Source organism: Microplitis mediator, chromosome 7 (genome assembly GCF_029852145.1).
Source record: "Microplitis mediator isolate UGA2020A chromosome 7, iyMicMedi2.1, whole genome shotgun sequence".
NCBI lineage: Eukaryota > Metazoa > Arthropoda > Insecta > Hymenoptera > Braconidae > Microplitis > Microplitis mediator.
In genome coordinates, this window is record NC_079975.1 from 24,429,404 (window position 1) to 24,451,549 (window position 22,146).

The 22,146-nt window shown below is 28.2% G+C and overlaps 2 protein-coding genes across 2 annotated transcripts; both read right to left on the bottom strand.

Annotated features, from left to right (window-relative positions):
* Positions 1 to 16: 16 nt before the first annotated feature.
* Positions 17 to 12,240, bottom strand: LOC130671551 (protein yellow). Its single transcript, XM_057475509.1, has 6 exons — positions 11,871 to 12,240; positions 7,532 to 8,036; positions 6,900 to 7,002; positions 5,977 to 6,065; positions 3,181 to 3,473; positions 17 to 1,979 (listed from the first exon to the last, which is right to left on the bottom strand). The coding sequence occupies exons 1-6, from the start codon at positions 11,873 to 11,875 to the stop codon at positions 1,715 to 1,717; spliced, it is 1,260 nt and encodes a 419-aa protein (XP_057331492.1). The 5' UTR covers positions 11,876 to 12,240; the 3' UTR covers positions 17 to 1,714.
* Positions 12,241 to 18,961: 6,721 nt separating this feature from the next.
* LOC130671779 (protein yellow-like) lies at positions 18,962 to 22,003 on the bottom strand. The gene is made up of 3 exons (XM_057475859.1): positions 21,721 to 22,003; positions 19,672 to 19,927; positions 18,962 to 19,598 (listed from the first exon to the last, which is right to left on the bottom strand). The coding sequence occupies exons 1-3, from the start codon at positions 21,939 to 21,941 to the stop codon at positions 18,978 to 18,980; spliced, it is 1,098 nt and encodes a 365-aa protein (XP_057331842.1). The 5' UTR covers positions 21,942 to 22,003; the 3' UTR covers positions 18,962 to 18,977.
* Positions 22,004 to 22,146: the final 143 nt, after the last annotated feature.

Genomic DNA, 22,146 nt, shown 5'->3' on the forward strand with positions numbered 1-22,146 from the left:
ATAAATTCACAATAAGTGTAATTAAAAAAATAATATTAAAATTTTATTGGTTTTTTGTTTAACAAGTGGCGATATTTTATAAAATATGTAAAAAAGCTTTTATAATATATATAAGTTCATTGTAGCCTAGTCGGTTGCCTAATTTCGATAATCAGTAAGAGCCAAATTTTTAAAATATGATTTATTTTGTATATGTCAATGCCTATTTAGTTGGTTAAAACAATACTGATATAGTATATTGTATGTCTAGGGCAAATATAGGACATTTCATTCCATGAGTGCAACTGCGACATCTATGAATTGGAACCTCGGGTAAGAAAAATTATATACAATGTGCCACGGAAAAAAACTCTGGCTTCCCTAACCTCAATATTGTAGTAAAACATTGTAGTAGCGGGTACTTCGATGTGTAGTAAGTCAATTTAACCAAAAGCCAATCAAAACTGAATGAAGAATACGTTTAATTTTGATTTGCTTTTGGCTAACTTGACTTACTTAGTATCCATTTTAGTCAAAAAAGTCAAATTTAATTTATTTCTTTTGACCCGGGATTTTTCACCAGATCTGCAATGGGAATTTCGAATTTTAATTCTTGCTTGAGTATATCTGATTATCAGTCCCGTACTGCAGTAACAAAAATTTTCTATAGATGGCACTATAATCACTATTAAAAAATTAGTATAGTTGAGTCTGCAAAAGAGTGGGCTTTTCTCCCACCATTTTTCTACAATTAAGTCATTACTGCGCACGCGCGTTAGTGCAGAGTCATGGACGTCATCATAGCTATGTAGTGGGAGAAAAGCCCGTTCTTTTGCAGACTCAACTATAGCCCTGACCTGATAAATAGAAGTATAACCTAAATAGCACGGGACTTATTCTCATACTGTGCAGTACAAAATACCAGAAACTTGAGTTTTCGAATTGATATAAAAGTCATTAGCCGAAAAAATGTAACAATAAACAATGCTTACAGTAGTCATTTTAAAATTGATTGTATATATTAACCAATAAATTTAACCTTCTATGCAGATATGGTGAAAATTACCATGATTTTATTTCTGTATGCGTATTTATTTAATTTGTTTTTTATAAGAGAAAAACTCAACTTTCTTTCTACTCCACAGAATAGAAATTTGAAATTTTTTCGCGATGTAGTGAAATTAGTAGATTATACACTAAGGGAAGAAAGTAGGACACTCTGTGGTGTGCAGACTATTTTTCACCAGATATTAATTTCTTACAGTTTAAATTTTCGCCTCTGCGAAGCTAATGGCGCATGCGTTATTTTCTCATATGAGAAAAATATACAATTCTTCCCGCGAAATAACGCAGGAATTTAAACTTTCGATGCAGATATGATAAAAATATACGATTTTAAACTTCGTGTCATGCCGACTCTCCCTTTCGGCAAGGGTACAAATCACTTCAATGAACTTAACCTTCTTCTAAAATCGATTTGTTTTATCCGTCGTTATACAATATACTATTTTTAATCCTAGTAAATACCCTTTGTTTTTTATTACTCAGAGTGGAAGTAACTAAGAACTGGTTCTCACTGGATTACGAAATCAGGCAGTCGTAATGTTATATATATTTACACTATAAATGCAAATTATTGAGTATTTTTTTTTTGCTGTAATGTAGCAATATATAAATGTAATTTGTATCTTACTGATTAAATATTATTCTAAACTAATTATCTAAAAATTCAAATTCATTTTAAAAATGAATGAGTTAAAGTATTGTTGTAAATATTAAGAGGGAAATTTGGATTATCATAGTGATAAATACTTGGTGGCACTAATAGAGAAGATTTTGATCGTATTCTCAAAAGTCGAGGATTAATATCTCGTGGATCAATATTCTGGTTATAGTATTTTTGAAATCTTGAAGATAAAATCCATATGTTGCCGTTGTCACGTTCAAACCACATAAGTTCGGCAACAAATTGTAATTTTTCTGGACTGAATGCAAGAACACTAAAAATAATAATAAACATTTAATGATTAAATGATATAAGTTAAGGTTAACCCTTTAACCTATGGGAGCAGGGCTGGATTTAAACTTAAAGCCGCCCCTGGGCACCGGAAAAAAATCCGCCCCAATACTGGATTTTACTTAAACTTATAGTTCATATATTTAATTTTTCAAAATTTTGCCGCCCTGGGCACTTGCCCCGACTGTCCCTAGTGTAAATCCACCACTCCCATAATGGGAGTATCAAAACGTCTCAGTGTATGTCGAATAGGGAGAGCGCGAATTAAGAAACGTCGTGGATTCGTATGCGTGCAATGCGAGAGAAGTAGTGTTACTGTGTCCCTTTCTAATCATTTTAACCCTACTTCGTGTACAGTGACAGTACCGTAGTTATGATTGTTTACATAACTTAAGTCGAATTCCATTAATTCGGACAGTTAGTCTACGGAGGACTGGAAAATTCTGACTTATCGAATGCCCCTTCTTCTTTAAAGACCAAACTCCAACGCATGCGCTCTTACCCCTACATGAACGATGTATATATAAATCACGTCACTTATTTCAAAAGGCCATATTTTTAAAGGCCCTTTTGGCCTTAGAGAGTTTTCTAAAGCCAAAAGGGTCTACAAAAATCTTTTGGAATTAGTAACGCGAAATATACACAGACATAAACAGTAAAATCTCTGTAATGTTAACACTCCTATCCAGGACCATTCCGTAATGTTAAGAAATCCTGTTGTCCCCACCATACAAATACTCATGTCTTATGGGCGCAGGTCTGCGCGGTCAGAATGCGTGATGTGCGAAAAAAAAAATCATTTTCAGGATGTAATCTTATAGGTGCAAGTAGGAAGATTTGAATTTCCCGCCACTAAGGTTTTTTTTTAATTGGTTGCATGAAAAAACGTAGTGGGAGACAGGATTGTTAACATTAGGGAGAGAATCTTGTTAAATTTAGAGAGAGTGTAACATTACGGAGAGTCACAGTAGGGAGATTCTACTGTACAAACTTATAGTATCGGGTGGGAGACAGCGCAGCTCGTAAAAGGGGTTAAGATTCAGGGGAAGTTCCGAGTTAACGAAATTCGACTGTAATTGAATATGAAAGCTCACTTTAGTTTCTCAATACGACCTGCCTGAACATGGAGTGGGGTTTCAAGGTCAAGCGCTAAAGGGTTAATGGTTATATATAATAATAGTTACCGTTGTTTATTAATTTTAGGGTTCCAAGTGGCAACTGCTGTTTCGGTAAAAGGAGAAAAGATGAGTGAATTATCGCGTTGATTAACGGCCAATGCTAATCCTTGACTGGATTTTCTGCCCACTACTGTCACCGGAAGTTGTTGTCCGAATGGTAGAGGGCCAGCTTTTAATACTAATGATGATACACTGAAAATACGGTCAGTTGCCAAAGGTTGGAAGTAGACTAAATTTTCTTTTGGTGAAAATGTCAAACCAACTACTCCGTCAAACAGCTCAAATGTATCAGATCCAATCTGTAATTTAAATTACCAAATGTTAATTATAATAAATCTACAGTTAAAGAACTTTTTAACGAGGGTAAAAATTTTTTCTGATGCTAGTTGTTTTGTCATTACTAGGATAGCACTTTAATTTTCATGAGAAAATTCTCATCGTCTTTATTTTAATTTATAACTCATTAATTACAGAATTTTATTATATCAGTTTGTGAATTTAAATACAATTGATAGAATTGAAATTTAATTATATTAATGATAATAAAATTTACATAATGAGAAAATGCGGGAAAAATGAACATGGTGGAAAAAATTGGGCTGTCTAAAATATTTAATAAAAATTTTTTTTACAAAATTTGATTAATTCTTTGGAAAATTTTTTTTTATATCTCTGCACACAGGAAATGTAAATTTTCATTAATTTCTTTTTTTAAATTTATTTTGCCGCCGTTAAATTTCTTTTCTAATTACCGTTAAATTAATTTGAAACAAATATTTTACGGCTAAGGAAAGTAAAAATAGCAGAAAAAAATCATTTTAATTAGTATTTTTTATAGCACCCCCCCCCCCTCTCATACCAAAAATTTTACAGTTTTATTTATTATGAATTTTTTGAAAGAAAGTGTACATCGAAATTAAAAAAAAAATATATTAATTAACTGTCTCAAATTACTTAACACCGTGAACATTTCAGACTTTTCAATCCCCACAAAAAAAAAAATTTTCTCACTCAAACAGAATGTCTATAGACGTATACATTTTATACTCTGCGCTATTTTCCGGTGCGTATTACACGACTTCAAGTCAATTAACGATTGCATTTACAATAAGTTCACATAGGTTGTATATTCGTAATAATAGTTTGATTATGATTTTGATATATTTACCTTTTAAAGCAAAAAATCTCAAGTATGAGAATAATTATAGATCTAGATCTCTCGATCGAGACAATTCACTTTCTTCACAAAGTGAGAACGCTAATATTAGTACCGTAAAAAATGAATGAGTAAGCAAATGTGTAACTCTAATTTGAGAGTATTCTATTAACTTTTTATACACATACGTCAACGTGAATTAAGTTTTCCATTAAAGTCGATATTGTAAAATAGACATGCTTCAGAATATTTACAGCCAAAGTCCCCTAAATATGAGTTGCTTTCTTCGCCCAGGACTATCTCTAAAGTCACTCTTTTCCCTTAAACCTAATCTACCTGCTTACTAGAATAATAATTTTCCTACACGGAAAAAAATGATGCTCAAAATTTTAATAATTTGTAGTTTATTTTTGACTTAAAATTAGTATATTTGTATACTAATATCAAACCAGGATCATTATATATTACAAAATGGCTATTATTTATATTAAAATTTGTATACATAGAAGAGCAAAATTTGTAATTTCGTATATTTAAATTAATATGAAAAAGAATCAATAAATTGGTATCTACAGTTATTTATTACTATTCAAATAAACATAGAAAAATTTATAAAATTTACCACTTATTCGATTTATGTATATAATAAATTAATTTATAATAACGAATAAATAACATTTTATATTAATTATTAGTCAATGGGTAGAGTTTATAAAATAAGAGTTAAAAGTTTTCGGTATTTTTATGAGCAAAAAATCAGTATCTAGTATATTAATTTTTCATTTTATTATTTACCACTTATTCGATTTATGTATATTGTAAATTAATTTATAATGATGAATAAATGATATTTTAAGCTAATAATTGATCAGTGATATCGAATTTATAAAATAAAAGTTAGTAACTTTTGCAGTTTTTCGGCTGGAAAAATCAGTATCTAAGATAGCAATTCATAATTTGACCAATCATTACTTTTTAATAGATTATGCCATAAATTAATCAATTTTCACTAATAAGTCCCGTATTTATATACCTAAAAGTAATAATATTTAGTTACTTTTTGAAATAATTGATAGTAGTTTTTAGGAATCTACAAAAATTAGTAAACTACTTTGCATTAAGTACATAATTGTACTAATTATTGATAACAGATTCCACTTTTTACTATTATTTATTAATTTTTAATATTCTGTTTTTTCCGTGTATGCACGTTTCAATGCGCCATAGATATTGATATAATATACCAATTAATTTAAACAGATAAATTTTGTGCGTTAATTTTAAGGTAACACTCTCTAATGATCGGAATTGTTAACCAATTGACCACAATGTTTTTACATCATTTGTATTAAAATACAAAAAACTTTGATTGATTCATAAAATACCTAGTGAAATAAAACGATAGATACGTAATTGTAAAAAAAAATTGTTTTTATCAATTAGACCTTGAGAATATTTTTTTTTGCTTACATTAAAAATAAATCCGTGTCCGGTAAAAAAAAAAGGTCATTTATTAAATTTTGTTTATGTCAACTGATTCGAGTTGATAAATTTAGATATTGATTGATAGTAGTAAATGATTAAAAAACCTGTTATTATAATAATTTGTTTAGTAATACAATTAATTGGTTATAATGATTACTTACCCGATAAGTGGAATAATTTGGATCTGGAAGCATTGAAGCATGAACGAATCGCCAGCTCCTGTCGGCAGTTCCGTCAAAAACAACGAGTCCTATTAATAAAATGTAACATTTAATTATTTTTTATAGTAATAGGAAGTAATTTTTTCGTAGATTCGTGTCTGAGCTCTCTTTACCTTTGACCAAAATTTGAATTCTTGGAAAAAATATTACAATTTAAGTATTAGTTCAAAAGAAAATTTTGGAAATATTCGTTAATTTTCAAATTATTCGAATTTTACGAATTATTCGAATATTTACGCACCCCCTCCCCCCCAATAATTAACTTTTACATACGAAAAATTTCATAGCTAGACTTTAATAAACTCACGATTATCAAAACCTAATTAAGTTTTCCAAAAAAAAAGTCACTACAGTATTTTTAGAATTCAAATCTAAGTCAATTTCTTGATTGATTTATATATAGAACATATATTTTGAAGTAGTTACATCTATTTCATCAAAGATGATGCTTCAATTTTTTAATTATGTAATCAAGTGGACATTCGGTACACGGAAAGAAATTTTCTTTAAAAATTACCGTTAAATTCACCGTAATCGTGGGACATAGTGCGGCGCTTTTATTAATTACAATTTTTGAAATAAAAATCATGAAAAAATTTATTTATTTTGTGGTAGACTTTATAAAATTTACCGAAAACCGAATAAAATTTACGGTGACTACGGTAAAATTTGTTGAAAAAAAAGTTAAAAATTATCTCACTTACCGACAAATGATTAGGTCGTGCCATTCATCCCATTATTACAGTGAATTTAACGGTAATTTTTAAAGAAAATTTCTTTACGTGTAAGATTAATAAATTTTGTTAAATTTCCAGGGCACTTGTCCTTGAAAATCTAAAAAATTTGTAATAGTTCATACATACCAGGGCCAACAGTATCGGTCATGTAAACAAAGACATCATCGCAAGTACGAGCTGCAGTGTCGTCAATAACTAAATTAGTAAGAAGTGTATCTGGTCGTAAAACCTAAAATATACAAATAAAATAATTGTTATTTTCACAAAAGTTGCACCGAAAGTTTAAATTCCTGTTCTCCTTAGAGGGAAGAAAACAAGTGATCTTAATTAGCGCATGTGCCATTCTTCCCATGAACAGAGGCTAAAATTTAAACTTTCAGGTTCAGATCTGGTGAAAAATTTTATACACATGAAAGGTAGGAGTCCCAATCCACGTGTTTGCCACCCTCGTCATAGACTCGGGTAGGCAATTGCGCACGAGTGTTGAAATGTCCTATTTTCCCCCTTGGTGTGTAATATAGTCGTCCCGACGAAAGCTTGGGATTTTTTTCCCACCACGGTTTCTTCCCCCACCCTTTAAATGTTGGTTTTGGTGGCTTTGCACATGCGCACATTCAAATGGCACATGCGCTCATTCTAATATCATGGTGGTAGGGGAAAGAACTGGTGGGAAAAAAATCCCAAGCTTTCGTCGGGACGACTATATACTATTTTAATTAAATATAATAAAATAATTGTAAAAAAAAAAAAAATCTAACCTCACGTGGAAATATAACTTGACGAATAAGTTGATCTGTTTGAAGATCGAAAACAAGAAGTTTAGGCTGGCATGCAACTTGAAAGTCATCAATAGATGTATTAATACCACTGTCAAGTACCCATAATCTGTTGCACTTATCAATTCGAATTCTATAAACAGATATAAGACCTGAACAGTTTAAATCGCCTTTACCAGCTCTATGCCAATCCCACGAGGGATAGGCTTCTAGCTGTGGACTGCTACCAAGTGGTAAATCACGAGGAATCACGCTTAATGTTGCTGGAACACCCGCTCGTAATCGAGGAGTGGCAATAAATATTCTGTGCTCTGTTATTTCGAATCCTGTTGGTACGACATTTTCCGGACGAAATTTGTTTAAAAACTCTCTATCATATGGCAACGCGTAATCCAATAATGGCCATTGTGCGATTGTCTCAAGTATTTCTGCGTTTATTTTCACTATTCCAAATGATCCTATTAGTAGGATCAATAATTTGAGTTGTCTGAAAATAAAATAAAAAATAATAATAATAATATTTATAATCACTGCATTGTTTCCGCTACTTTTTTTATTTTTTTTATGCACTACATTTGTTAGCGGAACGACATTCGAATGACTTTCTACTTCGATACGCTGAATTTCATAATAGTAACTTCTGAATAGCCTTCGCTTGACCGTGAATTTAAATATTATTTTTTTTATCGTAGTGTTTTATTACATCTTCTTTCAAGACCTTTAATGACAACTATTATTAATTATTATGTTCATTATAATTATTGTGCTAAATGAAAATTTAATATATACTTTATTGTGTATTTGTAAAATACAAGTTTTTCACTGTTTTTCTTTTTGTTTTGAGACTTTATTTATAAGCCGTTCACTTTTTCGAAAGGAAAAAACATTTTTAATGACAATAGTATGTTTTACAACAAGTTTCTTTATACGCATGTTGTTTCAAGCTAAGCGTAATGTGATCGTTAAACATCAAAGATGTAATTACTGTTTTTTTTTTTTTTTATGAAGGAATTGATTATTAATTATCCAATGGGATTTAAAAGTGTGAAAGTTTTATTACCGATAATAATTTATTTTTATATCACTTATCGATATTTATTAATTGTCTCTAGGCAGGGCTTTGATTATTTATCCGTCATGATTTCGATGTAAAAAAAGTTCCCAAAATTTTCAAAAAAAGTTCATAAAAGTGAACTTCTAAATTACAGACAATTCCCGCATGAAAATATCATATGTGGTAAACATATATTAAAAAATATATGTTACAGATATAAATATATTAGTACGACCCACATTACCCCAGAATGTTCATATTCCATCTCAGTTTTCGAAAAAAAAAAAATTGCCCGCTCATTTCACCCCTTGAATTCTTAATTAACAAAAATTGTTTTCTGGTCCATTTTATCCCCTTTTCTTCGAATAAATTTCCAAAAAAAATTTTTGAATTCAAAATTAAAATTAAATTTTTTCACCTTTGAAAATTAATTACAAGATGATTTATAATGGAAAATTTTTTTTTAACAACCAATAAAAATGACACCGGAAGTTGACCCGCGTGAAAATATCATATATGGTAAACATATATTAAAAAATATATGTGACAATACATGAAATCTTATATAGAACTATATATAGATTTTGGCCGATTTTATTATATTTCTATATATGTTTTCTCTTATATGATTTCATATATTTCTGTATAACTTCAATATATTATTTATATATTTGAAAACATAATTTTAATATATTCAAAAATAAATGTTATTTATATATGGAAAAAAATAAGAATACATATATAATTCATCATTATATGGCACGATATATGTACCAAGTATTTAACTTGATAAATTTTTGTATATTTTTTGATATATAGAACCATATAAGTCTTCCTATATATGTAAGAATAAATAAAATCTATTCTTTTCTGTCTTCCTCTCTCTGTTATAAGATTCAAAAATTGTGTTAAGAATATATATATATATATATGTGCTAGCTTACAAATTTACATATATAATTATCAATATATATAATACATATATGTGCTAACTTATAAGTTTACATATATGATTATAAATATATATAATACATGTATTAACTTATAAACTTACGTATATAATTAATTATATTAAAACTTACTATATTATATATAAGAAAATATATATCATTTTTGGCCACTTATATGGTCCCATATTGATTATATATTTTTCCATATATATTTATCATATATGCTATTTTCATGCGGGTTCTGAATTTTGAGTTGATCATTTTTGAAACTTTACAAAAATTCACCAGTAGAACAATTTTCAATCTCCCGACCTCGTTTTTGAAAAATTTTTATACAGAGTCAAAAAATTTTTCTTGTTTTTTTTTTTATGTTCCCCGAATCAGCAAAATTTTCAAATCGAATTATTTTTGTTTTAAGAATTTAGAAAAACGTTTCTCAATTGAAAATTTTTTTACTCTTGAATGTTTTCGAAATTTCAAAAATGATTAACTCGAAGTCCAGAATTGTCTCAAATTACGAAGTTTGTGGTTTTGAACTTTTTTTGAAAAAACATTTTTAGAAAAAACTTTTCTTAGACGGGAAGGTATTAAAATGTAAAACTGGTTGACTACTTTGACACATTAGAAATTTTTTTTTACTTTAATGTACTTCATATGAAATGTAGTTTGATCCGGTTATTTAGTCACTGGTTGAACTTAAAATACTTTTTCAACGACTTAATTATATATTGATCTAGTTTTTAGTGTCCGTAATAAATTACAATGTATGAAGTTTGCGAAGTAAACATGGAATAAATCCGGAGTGAATGCGAGGCGGGTGATTTCTTGTTTATTTAAATCACCTCGGAGTGAATTTTACTTCGAAGAGGAGTTTATTTTAACATTAAAACTTCAGATGGGAGTAATTGAAGATTTAAATAAAATTTACATGGCCCTGAAATCATTGCACTGAAAAAAACTCGCTATTGACTCCATAAGCGATTTTTTTTAAACCCCGGAACTTCGAGTGACAGTAAATTTGGATTAAAATAAAATTCAAATTCACTCTCAATTTTTTACAGTGTATAGAGTTTACAAAACCGTTCATTTTATTAAATGAAATTCATTTTTACACTCGAAATTCTTAATTTTGTTTTTTGTCTTCTCTTGGAATTATTCAAAATTTGAAAAACTTTTAACTGAAATTATATTTTGATTTTTGCACGAACGCTTTTACAAAATCAATTTTTAGATTAATTTAGAATAATTTAATTGGTAAAAAAAAATTTAATGAAAGATGTCTCCCTCCCCCTTCTTCCCACGAATTTTCAAAATTAAAAGCTCCGAAAATTCAAAAAAATAGAATTTATTGTTTATGTTTTTAACAAGAATTATCAAGTGGAAATTTTGATTTCTTTTTAAAAAAATAATGAATGTGTCAATTAAATACAAACTTCAATTTTTGGAAAAAAACAAAAATTTGTAAGTTGACTAACATTTCCCTGCTCGGGAAAAAATGTTTTTATAAAATTTTATACAAAATTTTGTAAAATTTAATAAAAACATTTTTTCCCGGGTAGTGGAAATTTTTCGGACTTTTCTCTGAATGACTAAAAAAGTCTTTAGAACTTTGGAACTGAATGTTTCCGAGAAAATTCCGAAAAATTTCCACCACCCGGGAAAAAATATTTTTATAAAATTTTATAAAAACATTTTTTCCCGGGTAGTGGAAATTTTTCGGATTTTTCTCTGAATAACTGAAAAAATCTTTAGAACTTTAGAACTGAATTTTTCCGAGAAAATTCTGAAAAATTTCCACCAGGGTTGGCAATTTATCATTATTAAAATATTAATTAAATATAGTCATTAAAAAAAAAAAACAACTTCCCGAATTTTTCTAAAATCATCGATTTTCTTAGCGGAAAATTAAAAAATTAATTGAACTTCTTTTTTTTAAATTCTCTTTTGTAGTTACAAAAAAATATTTTACATAATTTAAAATATTTCAAGTGAAAAATCTTTACTATATATTTTAATATTACAAAAAAGATGCAGTTATTTATCTTATGAAGTGTAATTATGTAGAAATTTTTATCACTGAAACTGAGCATAATTTCCTTGTATACAAACAAATGGTTCATTTAATTTCAAACAATCCGACTTTTGATTCCACGAATTAATTTATAAAAAGACATTTTCAATTCAAAATATTTTCTCTCATTCACAATAAAAAAATATAAATAAAAACATTGCGGAATTTAAATATTTATTATATCAAATATGAAGAAATGAATACCAGCATTAATTTAAAACAAACATAAAACAATAAAAAAATTACCTCATTGTTAGAGAGTTTACTTATGAATAAAAATTAAAATTTCCGTCTTCTCGTATGGTCAATTAAACAATCTGAACAACAAATCAAATACCGTAGCACTAAAAAAAAGTAAATATATGTGTTCAACACTACGTGCCGAGTTTCACTGACTCCAAAGAATTGAATGTCGTATAGTTGTATAAGAACTAAACAAGAACTGGAGAAGTTGTTGGGGAGTAGTCAGTAGATAACGTATTGCAAGACAATCGTTTGCGTTCGATCTAGAAAACGTATCCCTCCTTATAATACGATATGTATACTAATACAATATATACATACTCGACACTTAATGTAAAAGTTCGCGATTACCAACAACGCCCTTCTCTTACTTTTGCACTCAAGTCCCACGTCCCGGTTCCTTATATTATATATAGACCAGGTACCAAACCCCTTCTACATTCATTTTAAATACTTAAATTTTTTAAAGCCCACCATAAGTATAAATATATATGTATGTATGTGTGACAACGTAACACCTCCGTAACCGGATCTTGATCAAAAATATTTTTCTTTATGACTTTGACAGTCAATCATTTATGATTGGATCAAAAAATTTAATTATCTGACCATGATTGTTATACTAATTGCCTAATATTGTCCTTGATATTAATTTTAATGACATTAGTGATTTATGAAATAAATTTAAACTGTCGATACGACTATCGCTGTCAATCGATGTTGCGTCATTAATTATTCACTGGCTAATAAAGTAGTACACTTCAAAGAGATTTAATGTGATAAGTTGACAAATCCTTGTGAGAAGTTGTTGAAACCGGTAATTATTATTTTTTTAAATTTATAAAAACACTAATTCGATAATCACATGAAGTTTAAATAAGTCGTGATACAAATCCTTAATAGTAAGATATTAATTGTAACGTACGTGTTATGTTATGTTATTTACATAAAACAACACTACTGGTTTTGATCCGCTTGAGGATACGTCAGAAAGAAGGTCAGATTAGGAGTAGAATAGTACGACTGATTATCTGATAGACAGTGAAAGTTTTAAGATTTACTTAATATGTATTTCATTCATTTCACGTCAGTTAAATTGAGTTGAGATCATTGTTGTATGAATTTTTTATTTGTTAATTTTATTTTTTTTACACAAAAGGAAAATTGAGAAAATCAGGCCCTTTAGGAAAAAATTGCGAGTATTAATTTTTTTTATTTATCATTTTCACTACTGAGTCATCGAATAAATATTTTATATAAATATACTCGGAAAATGAATTATACACCCCCATATTAGAGCATATATGAAAATTGAGCATACTTAACATATGAATTATAAATGCTTAATATATGCTTCCTATGTGAAGCATATATGGCAAATTTTCATGTATGGTCAGATATGGTTCATTTTTCACGGGTGACCTACACAGAAAATAAAAGTTTCTTGGCGCAGAAAATTTTTACTCGCCCCAAGAAAATTTTCATGTTCCTTAAGAAATTTTTCGCATTATGAATTGAAAACAAAAATTTATTTTGGACGAGAAAAAATTTCGTGTGCCAAGAATTTTTAGTAGTGCGTCAGATGCGATTTCTGGTGATTTCTTATCAGGTAGGTTAAGGTTTCTTGTTTTTTCAATAACCCTGATTAAACAACTGAATTCGATCGAATTAAACAGAATTAAATTTTTAATTCTATTTAATTCAGATAAATTCTGTTAATTCGGTACCTAACTTAAAAATTAATTCTGTCTAATTCGGCAGGAAAACCAGAATTTCTCAAAATTAAAACGAATTTAAATAATTCTATTCGGGTTAATTCTGATTAATTCGAAAATAATTCTCCAATTTCTGGTTCTGAATCCGAATTAAACTGAATTAAAACGAATTTGAAATTTTTAAATCGGTTTTATTCTTTTTAATTCAAATTCAAATTTTCAATTCTGTTGAATTCTGTTTTGCAGAATTCGACAGAATATAACAGAATTAAAATTTTTAATTCGGTCGAATTCAGCTGTTTAATCAGGGAATCTATTACTAATTAAAAATAACAATAAAAGTCCGATTTTTTTTTGTAATCTTAGTAGCTCGTTTCATAGTAATTTTAGGAGTTAAAAATTTGATGATTTTTGCCTAATTTATATTAAAAATAGGGTGACCGAACATAGATACAAGAAACTTACCTCTGTATGCATTATCAGCCATCTTAGTTCTATTTTTTTGAGGTTATCGGCATTTATATGCAAAATAGTAAATTTAATTTATTAATGTCAAAATAAATAAACAAATTGATTAATTTATATTTCAAAATATATATAAATATTTAGAATAAATGTAAATAAATCATATACATCCGATCAGCTAAAATTTTATCTAAAAGGTGGCCGATAAAGGGGGTCTAGGCAGCCCGATAGACGGGACATCAGGAATTGAAGTTATTTTCATTTATTATTTAATTTCTAATAAATATTTTTACATATATTTTTTTAAATTTGAAGTTAAATGTATCAGCTTCAAGATTCTATCACTTTTTCATACATGAATTGGTTTTTCATATTTTAATTCTTAATTCGAAAAAAAAAATACGCTTAACTAGCCGATAGAGGGGTCACTTACCTTAGTCCTAGAAAAATTATTGTCTTCGATTCATGATGCAAAATATTTATTGCGCCAAGAAATCCTTTTCTTCTGTGTCAACTTTTTTTCTTACACTAAACGTAAATTGATAATGTCAAAGAAAACTGAGGATATAATTACAAGCATAATAGCTGGATTTCTATTCGCATGAGATAAAAGTTAACATAACATTTAGTTAATAATATATAAGAGTTTATTTAAGTGTAATATTTCATATAATTATATAGTGGTATGACCGTAAAATCACCAGATGAAGTAATAATCGTTTTAGTATTAAAATAATTTATCAACGTATTCTACTAAACAGTTGGCCATGAAATAACTTCATTATACTAAAAATATAAATTTTAGTCATTTTACATGGTCATAAATAAAGTTATTCATTATTAATGGATGAATTATATACTTTATTGTTATAGATACAGTAATTTAAAATAAAAATTTAAACGTATGTTAACTTTTACTTTTTCGAATATTACATTCGAAAAAAATATATCATGTACATTTTCGTAATTAAATAATTGCTACGATTGCATTATTTGTATTTAATTATTAGAAAAATATATTAAGTAATTTTCCTAGTCTTTGTTTAAATATCAAGAGAAAATTATATATATTATATATATGTAATTAAGTACTTCCTTAAATTATTTTTCCGCCTTTAATTGCAAGTGATAAATGTAAACAAATAGAAATTGTAAACAATATTTATAATGATACCATAGTTTATTTTTTTCCGGTGTCTGAAAAAATTATTTTGACTTATTTATTAACTTTCTTAAACGAAATTCATTTTCATGTGCGTGATTAAAAAACTATAATTACGTAACTAATATAGTCCTTTAAAGTAAAATTAATCATTTACGCATTCGTAATTCAATATATTATTTTATGTAAAAAATAAATCAGTGGGCGATAAAAAATCTAAAAGTAAACAAAGCACTTTCACTAATTGAAGTATTGAATTCTATCTTTCTATCACATGTAAACTAGTATTACATACTATCGCTTTGAAACGACCATAATATATCCGTATAAATATATGAGCAAAGATAAATGCAGAGGAATTCGGGGAAAGTTGGATAGTTTTTGTTTTCAAGTGTCCCGCGCACTGTAAGAGAACACTTTTTTAGTAAAAAAAAAAATGTTATTTACAGTTCGTAGAAAAGGTTGAGGTAAGTTGGCCGGCCAATTACTGCGACCAATTTAAAATTTTCAGTAAAAAAATTTTTGGAGTGTTTAGTATCTCATTTATTATATTGATAACTGCAGGGAAAAAAAATAGGCGCTGCAACAGGACGCATTCCTGTGGGAGTAACAAGACACATCCTGTGGGAACGACGCGATAAAATCCTACACTGTTAGAAGTATTTATTTGGGCCAAATAAGATTTATTAATAGTTAATAAATGATTTATTAAATGAGATTTATTTGAGCCAAATAAGCCATTTTTTAATAGTTAATAAATGGCTCATTTGAATAGAAAGAAATGACACATGAAGTTAAGGTTATAACCTTGAATGGAATGAGTATGATTGTTAGTAAAAATTTATTATAATATTTCATTTTTTTTATATCTTTTGTATAATAATTTTTATCTTCAATTAACGTTAAATGTGTGTATTATTTTCTTTAAAAAAATAAAATTAAACAGTCCTATAAATTATTTTTCATAACCTTACTTAATTAACTTCATGTGTCATTTCTTTCTATTCAAATAAGCCGTTTATTAACTATTAAGAAATGGCTTATTTGGCCCAAATAAATCCCACTTAATAAATCATTTATTAACTATTAATAAATATTAATTCGGCTCAAATATATACTTCTAACAGTGTATTACTACAACTAGACACCCGAGTCGAAATTTAGAGCCCATTTTGAACCTTCTAAATCGAATCTATTTCGGACTTGGAGGTTCAAAATAGAGTCTGTTTACATGTTAAATTAGGTCCGATTTTGGTCCCTGAAGTGCTACAAATTTCCGTTTTCAGCACTTTAGGGTTCAATATAGGATCCAATGAAAATTAAAATTAGGTCCTATTTTGAACCTCTGAGCCCTATTTTATTGTAATAATAACAATATTAATAATAATATTCATATTTAAAATATCATTAGCATTATTAATATTATGATTAATAATAACCTATGTTACTCTGGATTTTATTTGCATTTACAATGCTTAAAATAATTACAATCAAAATCATCAAAATATATAGCAAATGCTGTTAATAGTTCAATTTTTTATAATAAATTAATAATAATGATAATAATAATTAATTTTATATAAATTTCGTTGCACGTCAAAAAAATAAAGCTTACAATTAATTTTTAAAAACCTAATTTTTTATATCATCATAAATAATTTAATTATAATGAATCGAAATTTATTACAGGACTAATATTGTCGGACTTGAAGGTTCAAAACCAGACCTCCCAGTGAATGTTCGGTCCTCTGGGTTCAAAGTCGGAGCTAGAAGACTACAGGGCTCTCAATCGGATCTATTTTTTTTTGGTTTTGGTCTTAAAAAGGATTTTATTTTTCAATATTTTCTCTCATACATAAATAAGTAATAATGTCCTTAATTAAAAAACTTATACACTAATTTAGATTTTAATTTTGATTTGACACCAATGATGTTCTTATCAATAAACAGTAACTGAAAATAAATATTCTCTTTAAATTCTTAATTTTCTTTAGTCTAATAAATATTAATTTTAAAGATATAATTTAAATGTTTAATGCTATGGAAAAATTAAAAAATTTTAAAAATATAAAAAAACCATTGCAACGTTTAATCGGATCTATTTCGGGCTAGAGGGGCCTATATAGGCTCTAAATTTCGACTCGGGTAAGCATACGCTCTATTCAGACATTTATGAGAATCTATCATTTATTCGTTTCTAAACAGGGCCGGTACACGGAAAGAAAATTATGGCAGCGGTTCCCATAATTTTGTGAAATTTTTTCCTATACCATCATAGGAATTATGACCATAAATTATGGGAGCGGTTTCTATAATTATGGGAATGTGTCCCATAATTATAGGAATAGTTCCTATAATTATCGGAATGATACCCATAACACTATAGGAATGGTTCCTATAATTATAGGAATGGTTCCTATAATTTATAGGAATACTTTCTATAATATTATGGGAATCATTCCTATAATTTATGGGAATGGTTCCTATAATTTATAGGAACCATTCCCATAAATTATAGGAACCATTCCCATAATATTATGGGAATGGTTCCCATAATAGTATGGGAACTATTCCCATAATATTATAGGAATGATTCCCATAATGCAATTGGAATGGTTCGTATACCATTATGGGAATTATTCCCATAATATTATGGGAATGGTTCGCATACCATTATGGGAATTATTCCCATAATATTATGGGAATAGTTCCCATACTATTATAGGAACCATTCCTATAATATTATGGGAATGGTTCCCATATTATCATGAAAAAATTAATTTAAAGAAGTGTGGTAATCACTTCTACAATACACAGAAATATTATTAAACATAAAAACAAAAATTCAAACATTGAAAAAAAAAATCGTATTTGGCAAAAAAACATTAAAATTTTTAACAAGAATTTTTTGTCAGCACAAAACATTCAAGAAAATTCAAATTTTGGGAAATTTCTACACTATTGTGCAAAAAAAAATCTTTTAATATTATAGGGATGGTTCCCATAACATTATGGGAATAGTTCCCATAATATTATAGGAATAGTTCCTATACCAATATGGGAACCATTCCCATACCAGTATGGGAATCATTCCCATATCATTATGGGAACCATTCCCATAATGGTATGGGAACTATTCTCATACTATTATGGGAATGGTTCCCATAATATATGGGAACCATCCCTATAGTAGTATAGGTACTATTCCCATACCATTATGGGAACCATTCCCATAATGCATAGCAAAAACTCCCATAATTTTCTTTCCGTGTACGGATTATTTTCAATAAAAACTAAATCTGTAATTTATCACTTATTTGAGACCGAGTAATTATTGATGTAAAATCATGATTATAAATCGCTTAGCACAAAAATCAAATAACAATTACATATATCTAGTCTGCATCACACGCAATCAGTCTTGTCAAGTGACCTTTTTAGATCACTAGCTTTTTAAAATTATTTAACACTCATTTGTATAATGTGTAACACCTATATATATAACTATACGAAATTGTATTTGGTAAAGCACTATATGTATATACTGTAATAAAACTACTTTCACATTGAGTTGCGAAATGATTGTTATCATGTTAGAAAAAAAAAATAAATTATAAATGTTAAATAAAGAAGTAATTGATTTAATTTTGTTTTTAAATAAATATTTATTAAGTTATTCTGGTGTCAATAAAAATTCCAAAGTCATACATTTAGCTTCGGTCGTTATAACAATTACAGGATTCGTGTTGTGGTAAAATAATAAAATATCTACAGGGTATTAAATGTATGTTCAACACCACAGCCAACAGTACCCTGAATAAAGTCTGGGAAATTTGATTCAAGAGCGCGCATTCTTTCTGTTCTATAATCAGGAGTTACGTGAGTTGCGAACATGATATCATCACCAGTTGACACTCTATCGAAATGTTCTTCCACAAATCTGAGACTTGTATCCCAACGGTATATATCTGACTTTCCTTCGTAACGGAAAAACATCGCAGTGCCATTATCCGTACCCAGGATGACGATTTTGGCCTTTTTCTGACCTAGATCGTGGAACTTTATTGACTCTCCGGTTTGCAAACTTTTAGTACTGACGACATAAATATGAGAACTACTGAGATAAGTGAAAATAAGACACGTAGAGCCGTCAGCACGTCGTATAAGTACGGGAGTTAGCACATCTCGTTTTGAAGTTGTTGCTAAAATATCCTGAGGCAAACCGACACTGCGACTCTGTCCTGTTGTTACGTCATGGACTAAAATTGCACCGGATTCCGCATCAGTTACATAAATGTAAACATGACCATTTTCGCCATAATCAGCAATGACGTACTGGAGTCGGGAAGAGTCCGTTGTCAACTTACTTAAGTCGACTACTTTAATGAGCTGTTGGTCCATAAAAATGTTGTTATTTTATTGTTTATGTTCATTTTCTTTTAATGTAAATCTTATTATTTACCTTATCTGTACTCAAATTGAATGCGACGACTTTTGGTGGGCATTTGCGAACAGGTTTTTCAAGAGTATTTACTACTCCGGTATCCAATACCCAAAGTATCCCTTGCGGATCAAGAAAAATGTCGACGACATTCTGTAGAGCTGCACAATTGCCTTCTTCTTGAAGTGACCAACACGGGTACGCATTTATTACTGGAGATTCTCCATTATTTCGCAGTGAAATTTTTCCTAAAGTCACTGGTACTCCTGATTTGAATCTAAAAAAAATATTTTTTTAAATATGTAGAAGAGGGAGGGGTATCGAATGAAACATTAACAATTTCAAGCCGGTAGTTAAATTTTTTCAAAAATCGAAAGTTTATGATAAAAACTGTTAAAAGTTTTGCTTCTTCCCTTGCATTCAATAATTATGTGAAATGTAATTTTTCTTTATGTAAATTTATTTAATATCTAGAAATTTAATAATATTAATAATTATGTAATATAGGGGTGGGAGGGGCAAAACGGGGTACTTAAGAAAATACTAAATTTTCGGGGACTCAATGTGTTAAATCTTTTTTTTTTTTAATGATAATCAAAATAACTAAGAAAAATTTTTAGCTGCCGCTAAAAAAAAAAATAATTTTTGCGGGTAAAATGGGAGACCCTCTAAAAAAGGTAAAAAAAAAAAAATTTCTGGAAATTAAATTAATTTTTTTGTCAGTAATTTACATAAAGAAAAATTAAATTTCACATAATTATTGGGTGTAAAGGAAAAAAAAAATTTTTTAATAGTTTTTATCATAAAACGAAATTCATTAACATTTTTCGATTGAAACTTTCGATTTTTGAAAAAGTTTAACAAAACAATTCAAAATAGTGATCAATTATATTTACAAAAGTAATTTTTGAATGTTTGTTTCACCCCCTACCATGCTTTGCCCCTCTTTAACTTACCCTCTAATAATGAATTAGTGAAATTTACTGCGTATTAGTGAATAGTCATTATTTCTGCAGCTATAAGTATACCACTAATTCAACTAGTGGTATACTTGTAGCTGGTTCCCAGTGAATATTCGCTAATTCAAAGTGAATTTCACTGCTTCATTTTTAGAGAGTACACGGGAAAAGTGAACTATCGAAATTGAGAACGACAAGTAATATAATGATAAAGTAAAACGTGAATAATAATAATAGTTATTATTATTATTATTATTATTGTTATTATTATTATTATTATTATTATTATTATTATTGCCTTTATTTAGACCCAACAGCAAAAATTTGCCAATAACAGGGTCACTACATAGTTATACATGAAAAAAAAATATACAAAGATGACTGAACTAAACTAAGTAAAGTATACAATAACTAATTGCTAAAGATACAATCAACGAAGAATATATAGAGAGTAAATTTAAGTTATAAATCATTAAGGTTGATTAAATTACTAGGTTTGAATGATACCAGGTGTACATATTTAATTGTTTAACGTAAAGAGATCAGGATGGATGCAATTGTGCTGGCTGATAAATTACAGGATAAGTATGAAAATTTATTGTCTATGCAAGAAAAATTACTATTTGAACTTTAAAAATCGTAACTGATATTTAGGAAATTGACGACACGTATTATAAAATTTATTATTTCAAGTAGTAAAATTCCCCATATTGACACCCGAGTTTCGGGTTATAATTTCAAACACATATTATTTAATTTTATTTTTTTCCGCGTATAATTATATTTTTTAAAATATATTTTTTATGTAAAAAAAAAATATATCAATGTTATATACTGTGAATTATACATTTAAAAATACATAATTTATATACACTTTATAATCTATGAATTAACATACAATACACATATATAAAAAATGTATGAATTCTTGTAAATGAAAAAATATATTATTATATATATATATATATATATATAAAACTACCAAAATACCTACATAAGCAATTATAAGGTATCACATCTTCTTTCATATATTTGTATGTTGTAAAAATATATTATACCATAAATTTTTTTTTATACAAGTAATTAAATTATTTAATTAAAATGAAATTACCTCGGCATAGCAATAATAGCGTCGTCATTGTGAACTACACTTCTCGTAGCGATTATATTTTTGCTATTGAATAGGTTGTGATTTTTATATATATTTTTGGTAGTTTCACATGGCCACACATATCCGATATTAAATCGTAATTTTTCATCCGTGATTTTAACAGGAGCTCCAAATGTATATCCAATACTCAATATTACTATCAATACTTTAAGTACCGCCATTTTACTTTTATTTTAAATTAAAACTGTTTTTCCCGAGTCTTATAAAATCTCAGTCTGATCCGCTCAGTAATTACGCAGCATTTATATACTCAAATTTGTTGTGTCTTAGCAATTAATTGTGAAATTGTAAAACAAATAAATTTATTGTTCCGCAAAATTTTTTCCTTCACAATAAAATATTTATATTTCAAAATTTTTTATTCAA